The sequence below is a fragment of the Colossoma macropomum genome, unplaced genomic scaffold (genome assembly GCF_904425465.1).
Source record: "Colossoma macropomum unplaced genomic scaffold, Colossoma_macropomum, whole genome shotgun sequence".
In the NCBI taxonomy this organism is placed as follows: Eukaryota; Metazoa; Chordata; class Actinopteri; order Characiformes; family Serrasalmidae; genus Colossoma; species Colossoma macropomum.
The window spans coordinates 29,931,036-29,952,489 of record NW_023494790.1 but is presented as its reverse complement, the minus strand read 5'-3'; the positions used below and the strand labels follow the sequence as shown (position 1 = coordinate 29,952,489).

The following is a 21,454-nucleotide window of genomic DNA, read 5'->3' as shown; positions in this document are numbered from 1 at the left end:
TCTTTTTGGCTTTTTTCCTTATAACCTTCTCAATCTGCCACTAAGCATGAGTCAATTCATGAGTCACTTCACTTTGCCTTGCTTTCCAAAGCCTTCCGAAATGCTTCATACTTTCTCATTTTCATATTAAAACAAGTAACTGTACAGTTCCAGAGTATGTTTAGCATCACAACACATATATTTTTGTTTTACTTCACATTGCACAGATGTTGCTGTGCACAATTAAATGTTTTCATTCCTTTTTTCCATTTACTTGGCTTGAGACTTGTCATTAAAGTTGTCAAGAATGGTTTTAGCTCCACTCTGCCACTCCAAAACACTGTCCATGGGTGATTTCCCCTCCTGTAGAAAACAAGTTTTATGTCAGTTTAAGAAAAGCATGTATGTCTGCAGCAGCTTCGTCACCAAATCCCTAAATCACTGCCATATAATACAAAATGCTATAATGTGTAATCATTGTATTGAAACAGGTCTGATATATGAGTGAATTCCCGTCATGCTATTCACTTGGGTTGAGCACTATTCGCTTGGTCAACCTAAGGAGTGTGTTCCTCAAAATGTCAGTAGATGGCACTGTGCACATTCTAAACAATCCTTGAAGACTGAGGGTGAGGATAGAGCACATGGGCTTGAGACCAGTTTTGCATTATTTTCTACTCTAGTATTAGAATTGATCCAATTGTACAAATATACAGGAGAAAATTGAGCTGGGCTTCAGCACACAGAATGAGCTTATTCCTGGGCAAAAAAGATTTACAGTTGGGAATGTTCAGTGAAATGTAAGTCAAGATTAACCATAATTTTCTGGCTGTCTGGGGAAAAGCATTAAATACACTTACCCAATTCTTCACTTTCAGATTGGCTCCATGCATCAGGAGTAACTGGATGAATTTGAATCTGTTCAGTCGGACAGCATCGTGCATTGGTGTGTCTCCCTCCTGAATGGAGAAAAAGATTTAATATGTTTCGCGTTTTGGCTTTTATTGTGTCTTTGCAGAAATGGTGATAAGGGCACAATATATGGCTCACTCTGTCCTTTGCGTTGACATCTGCTCCGCAGTGTATGAGGCGTTCAGCACATTCATAGTGGCCTGTCCTCACTGCCACATGCAGGGGAGTGCTCTGGAGCTGAAATGCAGTGAGTTTAAGAAATATATCAGTGTTTCATCTGAGGGAAAAGATGGCAGTTAATTATGTGACATTAGAAGATTTTTTTGACCGCATAATGGGCCAGCCTACAAGAGTTGCTGACCTCATTTACACCTGGCTGTTTCATGTGACTTGTTTTAACCACATGCATTAAGGCTATGTATACATTTGCATGCTTTTTTTCTTGTGACACAGAACTGTTGTTAGAGCTGCGTGGACACACAAATCTGATCTTTTTAAATCAGATATGAGCCACTTTCATACATTGTCCCGGATCAGATAAATATCCAATTTATGGCCACGTGACCTTAATGAGAACGGTCAGAGGATGATGTGTGCAAAAATCGGAAATGAGAATCGGAGCTTAAATCGGAACTTAAACTCAGATTCAATGTGCTTTTGCTATTCCCAGTGCCACACAGAAATAGTTAAGTGTCACATATGAAAAAAAGGTCAGATTTTGCCAACTTTTACCTGCAGTGTGAACATAGCCTACTCAGCTTACTTGTATAAGGCACTTAATATGCAAATCGGCACATATACAACAACCAATTGCCATTGTTGTTATCCTAGTCTATTAAAAAGGTTGCCAGTTATCGCCTCAAAAATCAAGCTTTTTCATGACACACACTACCACCTGTTTAGAATAATTAGCCCCCTGTTTTAGTTTTTGCTGTCATAGTCCACATGCTTTAAAACATAATTAATGCATCAAGTGAAAGTAGAGGAGGCAAAGTAAAGTTGAAGAGTGGTTGCAGGCTAGTAGGTGTTTTTTTTAGCCATATGTAAAACAGCAGGGGGAGGCACTGCCACAATATGGGAGAGGTTTTGGTTGTTCAATGTGGCTGCAAGAGACATATTCATTTACATTTGTGTGACATCTGGCTAAAATGTGTGTCAGACCACCTCCATAATTAGGAGCCCAACAAGAGTTCTGAGCGGTTAGGTATGAAATGACCAGGTATTAACGGGTCACTGATCCTTATAAACAGTAGGTGGCAGTATACACTTCATTAAATGAAGCAATGAAGCAGCTGGGGATTGGTGATACAACTAATTTTCCTTTCCATGCGATACCGAAACTAAAATCCCAATACCAATACTTTTAAAATGAGGAATTGTTCTTGATTTCTACAGTAAAAACTAGTCAAAAGTACACATTAAAAATATTATTTGAAGGGCTTTGTATTAAACAAATTCACATAAATTGTCAAATTGTCTGTTTGTATCTATGTATCTACCTATCTACACACACACACACACACATACATAAGTAGGTATCCAGGGGACACTGCAGGTGGGTAGGTGTCTGCATCCTGCACATTATACTGCACATAATATGTGGCAGTCCAATAAAACTAGGCTTTCTTTATCTTCTTACCTTGTCTCTGGCACCGAGGTTGCTGTTGTGGTTCAGGAGCAGCTCTAGCACAGGCAGGCTTCCTCCACGGCAGGCCCAATGAACAGCAGTTGCGTCAAGCTGGATAGAAATAAAAATTATGTAGCAAAGCTGGATAGAAATACATTTACTTGCCACTGCATTAGATACACATTGTTGTTACACTTTAGACATACAATTAAAAGACTAGCTCATGTTTTTCTGTTCATAATTCATCCTCTCGCCCTTCATCAGTGGTCAGTTTAGGACCACTGTTGGGTGGTTATTCATGGTAATCAACCCAGCAGTGACACAGGTGCCTTTCACAGTGATGTCAGCGCAACCGAAAGTAACATGCCACTATTATATTGGTGTCCCTGTTGTGGTGTGAATGGTCCACTGCCAAAATAATATCTGATCACCAGCGGTTCTGTGGTGGTCCCTTTCCATTGATGGACAGAGTGGAGGGGGGCTTCTAATTTGTGAAGTAAGAAATGCACTACAGTCAATAACTGTAAATCTACATAGTGCACCATATGATAGCTGCTTCCGATAAAATGCTTGATGTATGACAATGTAGCAGTGCTGGATTCAAATATATTAATGAGGTAAAAATGCAGGAGAAAGGATGCTATGAAAGGAGGCACATTTGCGTGTGCTCTCTGGAGAAGTGATTTACCCATCAACACCTGAGCTGCTATCACACCAAGTAACAGAGTGAAAATGGCAGGCCTTGAATAGCAATGTGCAAGGCATCTGCATGTTTGTACTCCGTTGATATGCTTTTTGGAAGCATGTAAGAGGGAAAATTTTGTGAGGTTAATATCAGTGGGGACCCTTCAGGGCCTTCTAGGTTTTCAGAAAAGGGCTAATGATTTCTAGGACCCAAAAATGCATGTCTAATTTACTTTGGTTCATTTAGAATCTTAATGCTTGTATTCAAACTATACCTAGCATTCTAGTAAAAGTCTTCTTTCTTTGTAAAGTTTTGGTTGGAGACAAAAAAGGTTAAATTCTTGAAACATCCAACAGAAACCTGTCCAATCGGGATTATATTTGCCTTTGTGGATGCTAGATAGATACAGCCAAGCAAGCTCTCCCATTGGTTAGGCCTTCAGGAGCTGTACAGGAGGCCTTACACATTTGATTAAGTATGGACATAAGTAGGAAGTGACAAAGGTATCAGTCAATCACGTTTCAGGTACTCTAGGCCCTCTAGAAGTCCTACATATGCCGCTGTCTACGAATATGTGCAGGGATGTGGGAAGTGAGGGTGCGTTAGCACCCCCAGATTTCAGAGTTGGCTAACTGCAACTGCTAAAATTTATAAAGATCTGATTTCAAAACTAATTTGATTATAGTTAAGACCTACATCTGCTTGTTTTATTTGAAGTTTGTATTTTTGTGTGTAGCGTTCTGCTACTGGCTGGCGCTGGCACTGGCGCCTGAGACTCTGGAGGTGAGGCTAGGCAGACGCAAAGGCTCATGGTAGCATGAGCCTTCCAGCAAAGGACTATTTATGTTGTTTATTCTTGTTGTCTGATAGTTATAGTTACGCGAGTGTGTTACTTCTGTTATTTGGTGTTAGTGAAATGTGGGCTTTGGGTGGGGGAGGTGGTCGCTGCGGGATGAAGTGTGTGGCTAAAGGTGACTTCCCCCTTGAGTTAAGTCCGGGTTCTGCATTTCTTTCTGTTGGTATGTTCAATAAAGATCACTTGTTGTAGCAGCTCATAGTTTACTTCTGTTTTTACAGGGGCAATGGCAGAAATAAGCATGTAGTTGGTCATATAGGTGGGCTTGGGTTGATCAAGTTTTTACATTTATGGTCTAAACTGAAGCTGTTATTGTTGCCACAGGTTAATATGTGGAGGTGCGAAACAGGAATCATTTTGTGCAACCTGGTGGAACCAGTTCTAGTCAGAATCAACCCAATTCCATAGTAAATTTCTAGTGAATATAATAAATTCTGGCATTTTTAGGGATCTTAGAACAGCTGAAATCAAAGCCAAAACTCCAGTAGTGTTCAGATTTTCAATATTTTATCAGGTGTGGATTGTACCTTATCCTTGTTTTCAATTAAAGCCCCAGCTTCCAGCAGCCTCTTCACAATCTCCACATTGCCTCGTGAACAAGCTCTGTGTAGAGCTGTACGGTTGAACTAGAGAGAGGGAGAGAGCGATTATCAGCTCTGTGGGGATTTCAGAAGCTAGCTAAGCTGTTTGAATAACGAGAAGTGGTTTGCTTTAGTACTCACATTGTCACACGCATTTGGGTCTGCACCCCTGGCGAGATAGCTCTCAATCATCGGCAGTTTGTTGTCCACAGCCGCCTTCAGAAAGTCATCTTCATCAACAAAATCACACTGTGGAAAGAACCCACACATGAGAGCTTAACAAACTGAAAACAAATTATGCTATATATTCTAAGGCTATATTTAAGACTACATAGACAAAATATTGCCAATGTATTCTATTTTATATGGAAATTTGGATAATAATGGAAGATTTTACTAAAATGCCCAATGTTTATGAACTTTCAAGTGTTAAATGTTATTTCTCACCACTGTGTGAAATGCTAGAGGTGTTTTGCGCTCAAGTGTCTTTTGGACTTTCTTCCTCTGCCGAAGTTCTATAATCTTCTGGAGGTCGTCAATAATGTCTTGGCTTAATTGACCACATTCTTTAGCTTTATCATCCTGCAAAACCAACTGCTATTTGATAACAGATCTGTCTTGGCTATACATGATTGGTATTTATCATCTTATTTTAAGCACATACTCCTAACGGGATATGGATGTTTTAACTTACCTCGTTGATTTCATCATCACTGTCATGTGTACTATAGATTCTCAGCTCATCTTCTCTCTCTTGGCTGATAGATGCCTTATATGTCAAAGTCTCTGCTTCTTCACTGACCCCACATTTCTTGCCGGTAACCTTAAAAAGAAAGAGAAGTTCTTTGGTGAAACTGAATATGCATGACTCTTATTTTAGATACAATAGTTCTTTTATGGATGGCTTATTAAATTCATGGAGGCTCAGGGCAAATCATGAATGTTGTCTAGCTGAAATCATAGGCTGTTTAGTCATGCAGATTCTTGAAGACTATTTTGAGGCAGTTATGCTTTTCTGCATAGTTTAATCTTCGTGATGTAAACAAAATGATTAAAATGGTTTGATGTGAAATGCTTGACTGAGGAGTAATTTACCAGCTTAGATTTTTTTACAATGGTGATGATAGGAACCAGGGGTTATGATGTAACAAATATAGCGATTTTTTACTATCCAAAATGACCAGAGATTCTACCCTTTTTCTGTGTTTTATAGGTAAGGTTGATACATGTAAATCATGGTGAACTTTGGGAAAAACAGTTTTCTTTGATGTCTATTTTGCCCAACAACGCCCTGCATGTACCCCTCCACCATGAATGGTATAAAAAAAGTTTAAGACCAAAGTATCAATATCTCAAGCATCAATTAGCTTATTTGTAACCATTTCATATAGTAGCTTGCTGTAAAGTAGCTTTTAGAGACATTAAACACTTCAGACGTCTGGTTCCTATCACCACCATTTTGAACAATTCTGACCCTGTAAGTTTCTCTAAATTTCACATCAACCCACTCTGAATGTCTTTGTTTACATTTTAACAATTTAATAATAAAAACATTTCGAAAAATCAGTAGAATTCCCCTTTAAGTCTTTCTGAGAAGTCTTGGACATCTGTGTTTCATAAATGTAAGCGTGTGAGTAAACTCTCAACAAAACCAAGCGGGGTATTTCTTTAAAAAGCAGGATTTCTCATTTTATCTGGACAAACTGAGGGTTCTTATAGAAATGTCCATTACTTCTCCTATTAAACAGGTTTGAGTTTGGGCTTAAATTATCTGGTTAAACCAAAAAATACAAACTCAAACCTCTAATCCAAAAGAGTACACAACAAAAAAAATGAACATCCTGACAGGAAACATCAAATGATCTTTAGTAGCTCCGGAAGATTTGGAATAACAGTAACAATGGTAAACCACCAACCCTGGTGCACCTACCAGCCCTTGAACCTGTAGCACTCTCATGTGTGCTGTGTAGAGTGAATGGAAGTCCAGTGAACTTGCTGCCTGATGATTGCTCTTGTGTCCCAAACTGTGCTGCACCCAAGCCCAACAGCTCTTATATATGCTTTAGGATGACATCAAGCCCGGTTTGCCCTTCCCTTTCTAAGCAAGTCACGCTGTCAACACTGATGTGGATGCACGATTAGATGTCAGTCAAGTTTTGAAGGGTACGGAATGTAAAAAATAAAAAAACCTCAGAAGGTGCCTCAAGCTGCCAGTCACCACTCAGTGGCAGGAATGCAGGTGAAATACAAGTGGGGCTGACTAAGTTTATGCTACTATATCAAAGGAAGTTCAGGAAGCAATGACCATCCTTCTGCTCATGCTTGCATGCACTAGCTGACTTGGGACAAAGGTCATTCTTGTCTCTTTAATATCAAAACCTCAAGTCTGTGCTTTTCTTTGTTTGGTTGGTTGTTTTTTTACACCATGTGAAATTGTTGAAAATTGATTTTGTGGACTAATAGAAAAGAATCAACCAAAAGAAAACAACAGTAGAAACCAATAGACAAGAGTGATTCAATAGAAAAAATCGCCCAATAGAGAAGGGCAGTAGAAATAGATGGAAAAGAATAGACCAATAGAAACAGTCAGTGTGGACCAGTAGAAAAGAATAGGTCTAATACAAAAAGGTTAATTGAAAGCAATATAAAAGTGGATCAATAGAAAAGATCATTGTGGACTCACTAAAAACAATTGACGAACAGGAAAGGTTTATAAAACCCAATAAAAAAGAATGAACCAACAGAAAAGGTCAATGTGGACCACTTGAAAAGAATAGGCCAATATAAAAGGTTAATAGAAGTAGATAAAATGGACCAATAGAAATAAATGGACCAATGGAAATGGTCAATGTTGACCAACAGAATATAATAGATAAATATTAGAAATTATTAGAAGCACATAGAAAATAATGGATGAATACACACTGTCAGTGTGGACAAATAGAACAGAATACACTCCTGTGCAAAAAACATGGGCTGAGTTAAAAATGGCAAAACATTAAGCTTTAAATGACCTCAACAACAAATCATTAAACAAATAGATGAAGTGACTTAATATAGGATATATTTTCCCTTGGATTTCTTTGAAGTCTTGTGGGAAAAGTAGCAGACAACCTTTTACAGAAAGAAGAGTCAGTATTATTCCACTCACATGGCTTCAAACAGTTGAAAAACATTGCAAGCTAGTTTGTATTTAATGTGAGACCAAATATTCTCTATAGGGTTTAAACGTGGACCTAAACGTTGACTAGGCCAAAATAATCAGTGATTATAAACCATTACATTTTGGATTTTTTTTGCATGGGATTATACATTAATAAAAAAGGTCAATAGAAGCCAATAGAAAGGAGTGGACCAATAGGAAAGCCCAATGTGAACCCAATGAAAAGGCCAATGGAAACCCACACCCACAGAAATGGTCAGTAGAAGCCAATAGACAATAATGAATCAATAGAAAATGTCCAAAATCACTTGGAATAAAATGTTGTTTCAGTAGTATTCATTTAAATAAACATTTTTTCTTCCTTCTCCTATAAGGTTATTATTTTGGAGATTTCGTTATGACAGCTACCATATAATACTCTGACATGTAGGAAATGTTGAAAGAGAGCAAAGTGATACCTTTAAAGCAGTCCTTGTTTATAAGCTGGCCTTCACAGCCACCATGGGGTTCTTTCAATAATATCTCAATAAAATCTCATCGGCCTTATTTTGCATGCTTGTTTTCATCTTCTCAAGTTTCTCGCCTCACATTGCTAACACTGTCACCAATAAAAGATGACTATTTTTGATTGAGTCAGTGCTGAATTATGTAGGACTAACGGGTCACAAGTGTGCTCAGCATATATGATGGCTGCCAGTTTTACAAGCATGCCCTACATTGGAGCCTGTAAATCATAAAATGGTGAGGACTCCATCATTAAAGTCAGCAAATGAGATGATAAACAGCTTTAACTAATGCTGAGGCATCACAAAAATTGCATGTGAGGCATCTGTTGACTGAGTGACATCTTCATCTTTGGCAGTGTGGGTGGTAGACTGGAGCGTTCTTTAGAGTGCAGAGCATCTCAGCGACTGACAAAATATTGAGGTGTAACCATTATACATGATATTTGTTTCCAGCAATGGCACTAAAAAAAACATTTCGTCGCCCTGGAAATGTTTTGGAAATCTTACACCATGAGGCTGTAACTGCAGAAGCACCACAGCCACACATACACTGAGCCCAAGAGAGCAATAGTCTGCTCTCCCTGAATGTATTTCTGTTCCATTTGCTGTCATGAGCAGAAACCCCATGTGCCACATCACACAACATCCGCCTTTTCATTTAGCCCATACAAACACAACACAACAAGTGCATTGTCCCCCTGGAGTGCTTCTATATAAACAGTTATACTGATCACACTTTGTAGAGCCTGTTGAGCCTAATAGATATAACAGCAAAACAAGTAAAACCTTTAATTATTCAACCTCATCCAGCTGTCAATGATTCATTCTCATATGTGTTTGTATGTTAGACAATTACTAAGAATCAGATATGTTTTCTTTCTGTTCGAAATGTGAGAAGATCTCACTATTTGTAACCACTGCTTATAATCACTTTACATTTGTTGTCAGCATGAATTGCACCCGAGACAACACATTTTGACGAAAGCTCAATAGCTCTTAGTGCTGGGCTGTATTCTCCACAGTGCCAAAACTGTCTGCAACTGATAAAATAAAAGCAGCTCAGATTCCAGAAGATGACCAACACAAGAATGTTATACTAAGAGATATTAAAAGGAATTCCGCCAATTCTTTAAAGGTTTCTGCATGATTAAGTGGCTAAGATGTAAGCAAGTTATTCAGAGTGGTTTGGTGTGAAATGCTCTGTTCTTGAGAAACTGAGAGTCAGAATTGTTTACAGTGGTGAAAGGAACCACATGGTTAATGCCTATAAAAGCTCCCGCAGAGAAAGCTAGGATGTGAAGTGGTGATGAATGTGCTACCTGATGTCTGATATATTGTTTTATGATAGTTTTGAGATAATCTTTTGTCCAAATTTTTAGGTACATTAATGATTTTGGGGTACATGCAGGGTGTTGTAAGGCAAAGTAGTCCCTAAAGAAAACCGTTTCCCCCCGGATTTACCACTATTTTAACATCGTCATTGGTGGTTTTGGATAGAAAATAAAATTGCTATATTTGTGTTGTACAAAATGCACAATTGCTTAAGTTTTTGGACTTGTCAGAGTCCACATTTAAACGCTACAGAGAATATTTGGTCTCACATTAAACACAAACTAGCTTCATGTTGGTTAAAGCCATCAATGCTGAGTGGAAAAATATTGACTCTTTTTTCTGTAAAAGGTTGTCTGCAAATTTACCCACAAGACTTCCAACGTTTAAAGAAATCAAACAGAAAAAATATCTCAAACTAAGTAACCTTATCTACTTGTTTGATGATTTGTTGCTAAGTCCATTAAAAGCTTAATGTTTTACCATTTTGGGCTTGGCCCATTTATTTTGCATGGGAGTGTACAGATCCATCATGACCCCTGGTTATGAAATGACTGACAGCAGAGAAAATTGCACACTCTAATTTCTTTACAGTAGTGGTGATAGGAACCCATAGTTGCAGCGTCTACAACATTATGTACATAATTTTATTTGCTATGCAAAATAACCAGTAAACCCCTAGGTGTCTTCTGAGTTTTTATATGTAATGTTAATAATGGCAAATTGGTGGCAAAGTCTCTTTTGGCCAAAAGCTTTTGTTAAAACAATGTTTGAGGCATCAAGTAATGTATTCATAACCATTTATGTAATAACTTTCTGTGAGGGAGCTTTCAGAGGCATTAAAACACTTTGAATGTCTGGTTGCTATCACCACCATGGTGAACAATTCTGACTGTTTCTGTAGAAAGGAGCATTTCACATCAAACCACACTGCAAGATTTTATTCATCTTGAAATTTGATTATGTAAATGTGGTATTCCTCTTTAATGGGTAGATCTTTCATGTTGCTGTAACAAAATGACTCCATCCAGGGTTAAATAGCTACTATAAACGATAATCATTTAATTACAGAAATGTAATTACTTTTCAGGGTGTGGTACTGTCCATGTTTTTGTCTATTGCTAAAATATTCACTGTTCTTGTTATGCTCAAAAGAGGATGTTAGTTCAGTATTTAAGGTGCAGTATTGTTACCTGCCATAGACTCTATTCAGTCCCAAAGTATTATTTCAAATTTCAGTCAGGTGACTTTTGATGACCTCATCCTTAAGACTCAATTACATTAAACCATTAAACTTAATGACCACGCTTGCATTTTAGATGACCACCTCTTTTCTCATGATTTCTTATACACAGGAATAAACCCATGTCCTTCAACCCAGAAACTCAGTATGTAAACGTTGAGGTGGGTCAGTCATCTCTCTGCTGTAAACATGAGGTATATGATGTCAGAAAGCAATGCGTATTCTGATGCTGTCAGACCAAAGGCTCCAGAGCAGTAAAAGACACAGTGGGAATGTTAGGCATTTTCATGCCTTGTGGGATTCCTGTAGGACTGATGCTGCTGACCTGATTTTTGAATTTTGATACTATACGGCTAATAAATACAAAGCCAACTCTTTAGCTACCACAGGGGAGTTGAGTACTGACAGTCATATAGATGACGATACATAACCATTATATATGTGATCAGTTTGCAACTCTGCAGAAACTATTACATTTTTTTTTTTCACTTGTCAACTTAATTGGTGTTCAAGGAAAATGAAGAATAAAAATACATCAAAGGACCCATTATTTACATTTTTCATGTTTTTTCCCCTTCCGGTCATCTTATAAAATTGTGTGCTTTTAAGTCTGACATATGTAAATGAGCTCTGTTTTGGATGGCAGCACTGTATTATGCCTCATTCAAGAAACTCTCAGAGCTGCAACACTCCTTATAACGTCACTGTGAATGGGTGGAGCTGAACTGCTGTTAGTGGACATATATAAATTAGTCATGACATCACAGAAACAACAAATTCAAAATGTTACTTAATTAATATTCGATGTCAGAAATTATTTCCTGGAATTAGTGCATTCATGACTAGTGGGTCAACCAGCCTGAACATGTGGTATGTTGGCACTACAATTTGTGTTATGTATGTGAGCAGCATATAATGTAAAATAATACATTTGTGACAATCGCCCTACACTTATGCAGGCTGACAGAATCAATGTGCCAAGCAACCCCACCCATATCAGGATGCAACTGTATTTACTTGTTTACTGATCTAGCTAGCATTACTTATTCTTGGCTTTCAAAGCATATATCAAAGTATAGCTAAATTAAATGAATAGATTTTCAATAATCTCTCTTTGAAATATTTCTACAGTGTTTCTGTCAGGGAGACGATTTTGGTTTGTTTATACAGTATAAAATCAAGAGGTTATTCCTACCTCAAAGCAGCACTATTTAATTTTTTTTGTTTAAAAATTGAAAGAGGTAACATTCATAAGTCAGGAAAAAATATTATGCCATGTCATGTGCTGCTGCCGGTCTCCCTGCAAAGCCTGAATCATTTAAAAGTCAAATATGTTGGCTTGGATTTCACAGAAGTTTTTTTAGGACCACCTTATACGTCTTTATGTATTAACGTGACATGCGCAAAAAAATGTTTAGACTTGATATTTAAGCCTCAAATGCATAATCAACTTTATACTGATGAAGATATGATGACAATAATAGATAATTCACTCACATCCACAGAAGACACAATCCTTATTTTGTTTAACTAAGTTCTCTTTAAAATACACCGATCAGGCATAACATTATGACCACCTCCTTGTTTCTGCGCTCATTGTCCATTTTATCAGCTCTGCTTACTATATAGGTGCACTTTGTAGTTCTACAATTACAGACTGTAGTCCATCTGTTTCTCTGCATACTTTGTTAGCCCCCTTTTACCCTGTTCTTCAGTGGTCAGGACCCCCATGGACCCTCACAGAGCAGGTACTATTTGGGTGGTGGATCATTCTCAGCACTGCAGTAACACTGACATGGTGGTGGTGTGTTACTGTGTGTTGTGCTGGTACAAGTGGATCAGTTTTTAAATGCTGTGTCCACTCACTGTCCACTCTATTAGACACTCCTACCTTGTCAGTCCACCTTGTAGATGTACAGTCAGAGACGATAGGTCATCTGCTGCTGCACAGTTTGTCACAGGATGCTGCCCACAGGACGCTGTTGGCTGGATATTTTTGGTTGGTGGACTGTTCTCAGTCCAGCAGTGACATGGAGGTGTTTAAAAACTCCAGCAGCACTGCTGTGTCTGATCCACTCAGACCAGCACAACACACACTAACACACCACCACCACATCAGTGTTACTGCAGTGCTGAGAATGATCCACCACCCAAATAATACCTGCTCTGTGAGGGTCCATGGGGGTCCTGACCACTGAAGAACAGGGTAAAAGGGGGCTAACAAAGTATGCAGAGAAACAGATGGACTACAGTCTGTAATTGTAGAACTACAAAGTGCACCTATATAGTAAGTGGAGCTGATAAAATGGACAATGAGTGTAGAAACAAGGAGGTGGTCATAATGTTATGTCTGATTGGTGTATATTTCAATGCACTCACAATCATCAGATTCATCCGCTCAGGGAAGGAGTCTGAACCACAACCCCTATTACAAAATATTGCATGTTGCATATTGTCCACTCAGTTACACATTACCACCAGAGAGGTCTCCAAACTGCAAACTTAAAAGCTCTTGACTAAACCGATGAATGTTGGTTGAGAGGGTGGTCATTTTCCTGTGCTATGCTACTTTTGCATTTCCACTCAAGTTTTTTTTTTCTAGGCTACTTTTATTTCTACAGGGTTTAGGCTACTCTGCCCACCTCTGATTGTTAATAGCCTCAGTGTGCTCAGAGGAGCATGCTAAGTGCTCAACTCCACCAAAGTGCCGCACCCCGCACATAGACAGCTCTGCGAGTTGCTTAGCAACCAGATACATTGCCATTGTCCCACTGAGAATAGGACCAGTCCGGACACAAACCTGACACAAATCTCTGCACTGTTGAACATGGCTTTGTCTGGGTGTGCACTCATGAGGCTGAACACTCAGAAGAGCAGAGAGTGAGTTCAAATAAGTCACAGCTGAGCTGACGCATCTTATATAGAGCTTTTAATAACCTTCATTCTCAGAATATCACAGTCTTGTAAAACTCTATCTGTAACTCTACATGTATGCAAAAATATCTGTCTGCCATTTCATGGGGCTTATCCCAGTCATGCTAACTGCAGAGTTACAGAGTTACTTCTCATCCTTGTTCATCCACGATTATCAGTCATGTTAAGTTTCATTCTGTCCTGTTGGTTCAGCATCTGTAGTGCTTTCCACATTGCAGCTTTATCATTATTTTATAGACTAAAAAGGAACTTAAAAAGCCCATTGCAGCCTAATGCAGCCTATTCATTGCATTTTTGAGTAACTAATGTTGTATTATTGGCCTAACTGAGAAGCACAGCAAAAAGTAGAAGAGTTAGGAGAACTTTTGAATAAAGTAACTGAACTCAAAAAAAGCTGTGAAATCAGTTACTTTAAAGGGTCTCTATCATATAAAACTATTTTTTTTTAAATATTACTCACTGTTCAAAATGGTTCATCAATTCAACCTAAAAAAATACTTTAAGTTGTAACAAGCAATTGAACTGGTTTTATTCAACTAGTTCTGGCTCTAGCTAATAAGCAGCTGCTTGGGGCCCCTTGGCCACCAGAGGGCATTCTGGATTATTGATGTACCATTATGTTGACTAAGATGCTCGATTGAGGGGAAAAGAGCGCATGCATCTGGAGGCAAAAAAGGGGAAAAGAAAAAGAGAAGATGAGGAAAAATGCCTTAAAGATAAAGGCATGGTTTGGGGTTTTGTGATGTTAACGTTATGCCATTTGTTTTGGCTTGTAGTTGGACAAGAAAAGTGGGCCTGGGGTCTGTCTAATGAAGCACTTTCAATTACAGGCTTTCTGACTATGTTTCAGCTTCACAAAATCTAACAAACACAGACATGGTTAATTCGTTTTACAGCAGCGGTTAACAGCTTTCTCTGTTAACCCCTTTAATGGCCAGGGACCATCAAGGAGCCAGAAGTTTTATTACACACTTCTATAACCTAAGAATAGCTCAGTTTGCATTGAAGCCCTGTAGTTACTGAATAATTAGCCTTAGTATGTAATAAGCCTGAGATTTTAAGGGGTTAATCCAGGATGTGATTAATCCTTATACGTCTGCATATGAATGCTTGACAATTATGACAAAAAGCCAGTCATGCGAAACATGAGGAGGAGTCGCCAAAAAAGGAAAAAGAAATCATAATAGCTAAATGTGTAGAAAGCAATGCACTTATAATGGTGAAAAAGCAAGGCTTTCACCACTGCTGCCAGGGTTAGATAGAACCAAGTTTAAAGTTAGTTCATTGAGCAAGAAACACTGCGAGGGAGACCGAGCCCTGGACTCAATTAAAACTGTAACTTCTTAGCACCTCAAATGAGCATCCAATCACTAGCAATACACAATAAGTCAGATATATATATATATATATATATATATATGTATATATTTTAGACAGCTTGTGGAAGTCTCACTCTAAAACCATTTGAGTTTGCACAACAAAATAAATCTTAGGGCCAATTTCCACTAACCTTTCTTTTTTACACAACTTCTGTAAATAATTAGTTACAGTGACTGACATTCTGTCAGCGCTAAAAAAAAAGATTTAGTTAGGCAAACAAAAGAATGTTTGTTGTCTTCAAAAGAGCAATCAGTCAAAATGTTAATCATATCAATTCTATTCCTTTTATATAGACATTACATTTTGGCAAATGCTTTTATCCAGAGTGACGTACAATTTTATTCATGTTACAGAGGCAGGCGAATGTAGTGCTAGGCATCTTGCTCAAGGACTCTTTTTGGTGTAGCAGAGAATCAAACCCTAATGTTAGGCAGCAGTGTGACCAAATATACTACACCAATCCCTACATAATCAGTCAAAAAAATTAAGATACACTATTGGGTCACTTGATGCAGGATATAAAAATTACATTCCATGTGCTAAGTACAGCTGTTGACACGCTAAAGACAGGCCATGTGACATTTGATATTTGTACATTATAAAGATTTGAATTTTTTTGCATGAAGGACTGTACAAAATCTAACTTTGTTTTTTTTATTAAGTTGATCAGGCAAATGTCTTTTAAAAACGTCCTTCTCCATTATGTGCAAATATCAAATGTCAGCCAATATCGATAGGTGTACAGTGAGGGGTTGAAGTAGTATTTGAACAATTGTCAAAGTTTCCAGGCTGACCATTCACTCCCCAGTTCACACAATCAACAACTAGAAACTAAGCTACAAAAACAACAATTCAACACATTTACATATATCCACCTATTCAGCCTACAGCAGTTTAGCCCTGCCTCTCAGTGAAGTTAAGAGGAGTGTTTCAGCCTGGACATCTTTTTGAATGAGACACAATACGGGTCACACAGGTTTTCCACATTGGCATATTAAGCATTTAGAACTCTTCAAAAAATGCACTGTTCATTTTGGAAAAAAGGGGGCAGGTTGCCTCACTTTGTTTAACTAGGGTGGCCAACATTTACGCTATGGTGGCCACTCCTTGGCTCTCCCTCTCAGTATCTGGCCAAAATTTTCTTCCTGTGAGGTGGGTCAGCTGTATACACACATACACATTTAAAAGTATATGTATATATGTATGTATATATACACACACACACACACACACATATATATATATATATATATATATACATCAAAAGCAAAGAACACTAACTGCAGAAAATCCGATTTTGTCAGTAATTGATTCAATGCAATAACATGCCCTTGGGTAATCAGGAAAATATGAATTTACTTCCTCTAGAAGATGAAGATTATTCAAATTCTTCATTTTATCAAGCAATATATGCTGTGTTAAATGTACTTGCTGTTTCTGGGACAGCAGTCTGTTTTCCTGCCTGTGCAGACTGAGAAAAATTAGAGAAATCAGAGTAAGGGTATACATGTGCTGGAAAACCCAATTACTGAGCTAAAGTCCAGCTCTGTTTATCGGATTATTCAAGAAACTGAAGTGTGCTGTTCACACTCCCATGCAAAAAAGTCTAGCCCAAAATATATTGATTTTTACTGATTGTTTTGGGCTGGTCAGAGGCCATATTTAAACCCTGTAGAAAATATTTGGTCACACATTAAACACAAACTAGCTTGGCAATGTTTTCTTAACTGTTTAAAGCCATCAGTGCTAAGTGGGACAATATTGACTCTGTATAAGATGTGAACATGTGGGATGTGTTTTGGCTCTGTATTGAAGCACATTGGTTTTAAAGTGAAATAATGCCTATGAGGTTCAAGTGCTGTCTATATTGAGTCATCATGTGAGTCACTGGTGGTTTGTCCGAGATGCTAAGCATTTACAGCTGCACATGTGAGAGAGCACACATGCAAAAGAGAAGAAGTCAAGGTGTAGAGTATGTGGGTCACTTCTGCATAGCTGCGGGTCTTTCTCATGACTGGGACAGCTGCTCCCATGTGTGAATGTGTGAGGTGACGCCACTCTCAGATGGCATGCGGCACATTTCCAGCCCCTGCTGCGAGAATATGGGGAGGTGTTTCCTTACTGATTTACCTTCTGAAAGGCGTATGAACCTGTCGCCACACAGTGCTGCTACAGCATGCCATTCTCAATATTAATCTGAAATACGAAATTTGAACCTACTGCTGACATGTGGCACGGTAGAGGAAGCGCACTGTCCAGCATATAGTAGATTTTCATCAGGCCTTTCAACACATATCAGTGTTATACACACAGTGCCCACACAGGGTGAACTTGGATTTGGAAATCTAATGATTACAAAGGCTGTACCTGAGATTCTTTAAACTTTAAATATGTTCTTCATACTCTGACATCTCATTTAGAAAAAAATGTTCTTTAAAGAACCATCCATTTAAAGGTTATTTAAGGAACCAAAAGTGGTTCTTCTCCACCACTCCGCTTGAGTTTTTTACTTCAAGAGTGTACATTAAGAGGGATTAGAGCACACATCTATGTGAACTGCTAGCTGGAAAGGTCACTGTGTGTGCAGACTTGTTTTTATGGAAAGTAAAACTGTCCTTTACATTTTTTCCATGTTTTCATGACTTTAAAATAAATGGAAAACAGGGACAAAGCTAAAGATACAGATTGTGAATTGAATGTAAATGTAACTTATTATGTAACTAACCATGCAATTAATTATGTAATACATTACTACATCTTTTAAGGTGCCCAGATCATAGAAAGCCACACTTTCCTTGCTTTTCGGAAATGCAAAATTATATTAATACATTTTAAAGGTTCAAAACACTTCCCTTTTCACTTCCCAGTCCACACTGTCCATATATGGAAACTAAGCTGAAATAACAGTCCTGTTTTAATTCAATGTCATGAAAAAACAAATTTTCATGTATCTGCCTATTCAGCCTACAGCAGTTGAATGCCAATTCATTTTACATAGTGCTTCAGTCTTGACTGCCTTTTGAATGAAGCACAATACAGGGCAGCCAATCAGTGGAGCTTATTTACATATTTCAGTCTTAAATGCACAGTGAAAAAAGAACCTGTTTGAGGCATAAAGAGAAGGTAGAAAATGGTCATGTAAAAATTAATTATGCCTGTTTTTGTTACATAAACTCCCACAAATGTCATCAGAAATGTCCTTTCTCAAAATGAGAAATATTAAATATATCAACTACATTTAAGACGATGTGACTTGCTGAGATATCATTGTCTGCAGTGTAGTTGGTTGCGCCACTCAGGAGCTCAGAGCCTCAACTAAAATGTTCATCCAGGGGGCCCCATTATTGTCAATTGTCCAGAGATCTAAAGAGTCGCTAAATCCAACCCTGTGTATGCATTTAAGTTATTTGTGATTGTATTAAAAAAAGCTTTTATTTCTCACAAGAAAGGCAATTGTAGGACTTTGCTATTAGAGAATTTTAAATCATAATTTTAAATTATTCAGGAATTAATTTTTCCTGATTGTAAAGGCCATTAAGGGTTATTTCTCTTAGGAATGCTGGAGACTTAGCAAATGTAATTAAATATGTAATAACATTAATATATATCTTTTAACCCCTTTAAAATCGCAGGCTTATGACATACTAAGGCTTATTATTCAGTAACTGCTGGGGCTTTAGTGGAAAGTGGCTGAATGAGGCAAAACACTGGGCAGCCAATCAAACCAGAGCTCATTTACATGTATCAGGCTTAAAGGCACACCAACAAAAACAGCCTGCTTAAATCCTAGAGATAAAGAGAGGTTGGAAAATTGTTGTACAAAATTTAGTTTTTTATGGTACATAAAACTACACAAATGTTCTGAGCGGACTTCAGAGGAAAAAATAAAATTCAAGAAAAAAAGAGGATGCGAGCCCTTTAGGGGTTATTGAGCTCAGTGTTCCACTACTGAGAAGAGCTGTGTTGATTCTCAATGGCACACGTAAAATCTTTTTAAAACAATTTGTCTGCCTGTCCTCCATCTATATGACTCACCTTTGTAAAATTCAGTTCCTTGTCTTCGGCAGAAAATAAATCAAAGGAGTGGCACTCCATCAGCGTTACTAGCCCGTCACACCTAAAACAGTGATGAAGCATTAGCTCTCCTGCTTTTACTCACATACGCTTAGAAGCCACATAATAAAGTAAGAAAAGTCTCTCTGTGAAACAGCAAACACAAAAAGAGAAGCATTTTTTGTCAGTGGTGGGAGTGATGCAGACAGATTTCCATTTCAGGCTGCTTTTGTTCATAATGGAAATGTTAGTAACACTTTATTTTCAGTGGTCCTTTGTAGACGATTAATAAACTCTTAACAAAGTATTAGTAGCACATCAACAACATATCAGTGAGGTAGCAGTAGTGAAGCATCTGAATACATTGAGGCAAATATCTTGAAGATGCACTGTTGATACATTACTTACATTAAGTAGGTGTATTGTAGATATGTTATATGAAGAAGACTTAATATGTTACTTCCGCTAACCTAATCCTAGCCCTTACCTTAACTTCAACCCAAAACCTAATCCTAATTCTGGGCCTAATCCTAACCCTAACCTTAACCTCAACCCAAAACCTAATCCTAACCCTCACCCTGGCCCTAATCCTAACCCTAACTCTAACCCAAAACCTAAGCCAGTTAACCTCCAGTTACAGAATGGGGTCAGCAGTATATCTATAACAGCTTGATGAGGATGTTGAGATGGTCTATAATATACCTGTTACATGCTCTACATGTTACATGACCTCTCAGGTTAACATCTGCAGATAGGAACTCGGACACTCCAAATAAAGTTGAAAAACAACTGAATTTAAATTTATTTAGACTATGAACATTAAAAGTCATTAAAAGTCTCTTTATAATCTACCAAATGTTAATATTTTACTGAGAGTCTGTTGAGTGTTTATTTAATCTCAAAAGGAAGATTCAAAATAAAGCGTCACCGAAATGTTTGCATGTTTATCTTGCTCGACAGTAATATTCAGATTCACACAGTCACTCTTGCATACAGAGTGAGTGTGGCTGGTGTAGAGAGGGCACAGAGCACTGGTATGTGTGGTATGTTTATTAATGAGGGAACTGCTGAGAAGTGCTCTGAGCTGCTTAGCTGACCCTTTCCTACCCCAAAGCACAGGTGACATTTCTAATGTACACAACTGTGGGCATTGACAGAGTTATGTACAGTGACAGCGCACTTTTCCTCAATGCTTGCATCAGCAGTTTCCTTGTTGCATGTGTGTGTGTGTGTGTGTGTGTGTGTGTATATATATATATATATGTATATATGTGTATATATATATATATATATATATATATATATATATATATATATATATACACACACACACACAATCTCATCTAGAATCAACTCTAGGCCTTCTGTTATCTGTCTTGTTCATGAACTAATGACATACCAACGATTGGTCAAAAACAACAAAGCAGCCAAATTGTCCAATGTCCAATTGCTTTGGTCCCCAGGAGGACTATATGTAAAAATGTCTGTGATTTCTGTGTTGTTTTACTATATTATAGATATACATTCCCTCAAATTAAAGCTGACAATCAATATTAGTCATTCAGTTCATTTCAAATCCAGTGTGTTGCAACATCCAGCTAAAACAACATAAATGAGTTACTGTCCAATTACTTAAGGACTCTATTACATCCAGACTTATTTCAAAGTCTCATGCGCAAAGCTAAGTTACAGCAGTAGGTTATAGATGGCATTACATTCTGAGCAGTTATAGCAGTTCTTACCTTAGCAACTGCAGGACCAGCAATATGCTCCTTCTGTGATAAGCTGTGAGCAGTGATGTTCTTTTGCCTTGAAAATTGCTCAAGGTCTGCACTGTGGTTCACCCACTGTGGAAACACTAAAGCCACTTATGGTGATGTCCTTGCTTCTGTGTGTCAAATTCTCTCCCACCCACTATTTCTTTGAGGCAGCACTTTTTTATCCTCAACACAAGCTGTGTGGAGCTTGAACTTGCTGCTCCTCATTTGTCATAAAAAGCTGTCAAAGGCAAGTGTGACCAGCTGCAATGATCAGTAACTTCCTTTTTCTCCACTATATATGTATATATATATATCTTGCTGCTGTGAGAAGAAAACCTTGTTTTTCAGTTTTTGACATAATTTAAAAATGCCTGTACTTTACTTTGTATGTAAATTTCATGAAGAATGGACAAAAAGAAACAGCCCAAAGTGACCGGGAAAAAGGC

General features: G+C 37.9%; 1 protein-coding gene across 4 annotated transcripts; it reads right to left on the bottom strand.

The window, feature by feature from the left end:
• Window positions 1-6: 6 nt before the first annotated feature.
• ankrd1b (ankyrin repeat domain 1b (cardiac muscle)) lies at window positions 7-21,119 on the bottom strand. Of its 4 annotated transcripts, none has more exons than XM_036573002.1 (10): window positions 20,991-21,119; window positions 19,231-19,312; window positions 5,335-5,463; window positions 5,088-5,234; window positions 4,782-4,889; window positions 4,587-4,685; window positions 2,531-2,629; window positions 1,030-1,128; window positions 840-938; window positions 7-342 (listed from the first exon to the last, which is right to left on the bottom strand). In XM_036573002.1, exons 2-10 carry the CDS (start codon window positions 19,288-19,290, stop codon window positions 250-252), a joined length of 933 nt encoding a protein of 310 aa, XP_036428895.1. In that variant the 5' UTR covers window positions 19,291-19,312; window positions 20,991-21,119; the 3' UTR covers window positions 7-249. The 4 variants fall into 4 exon arrangements, with proteins under 4 accessions (XP_036428895.1, XP_036428897.1, XP_036428899.1 ...); XM_036573004.1 differs by having other exon boundaries at window positions 5,088-5,222; window positions 20,991-21,116; XM_036573006.1 differs by lacking the exon at window positions 5,088-5,234.
• Window positions 21,120-21,454: the final 335 nt, after the last annotated feature.

Excerpts from the sequence above, each read along its gene's own strand:
- ankrd1b (XM_036573002.1), bottom strand. The coding sequence starts at position 19,290 with ATGGAGTGCCACTCCTTTGATTTATTTTCTGCCGAAGACAAGGAACTG. Across the intron at positions 5,235-5,334 it reads GTGATGATGAAATCAACGAG|TTGGTTTTGCAGGATGATAA; the intron begins GTAAGTTAAAAC and ends ATCAAATAGCAG. Across the intron at positions 4,686-4,781 it reads ACCCAAATGCGTGTGACAAT|TTCAACCGTACAGCTCTACA; the intron begins GTGAGTACTAAA and ends CCCTCTCTCTAG.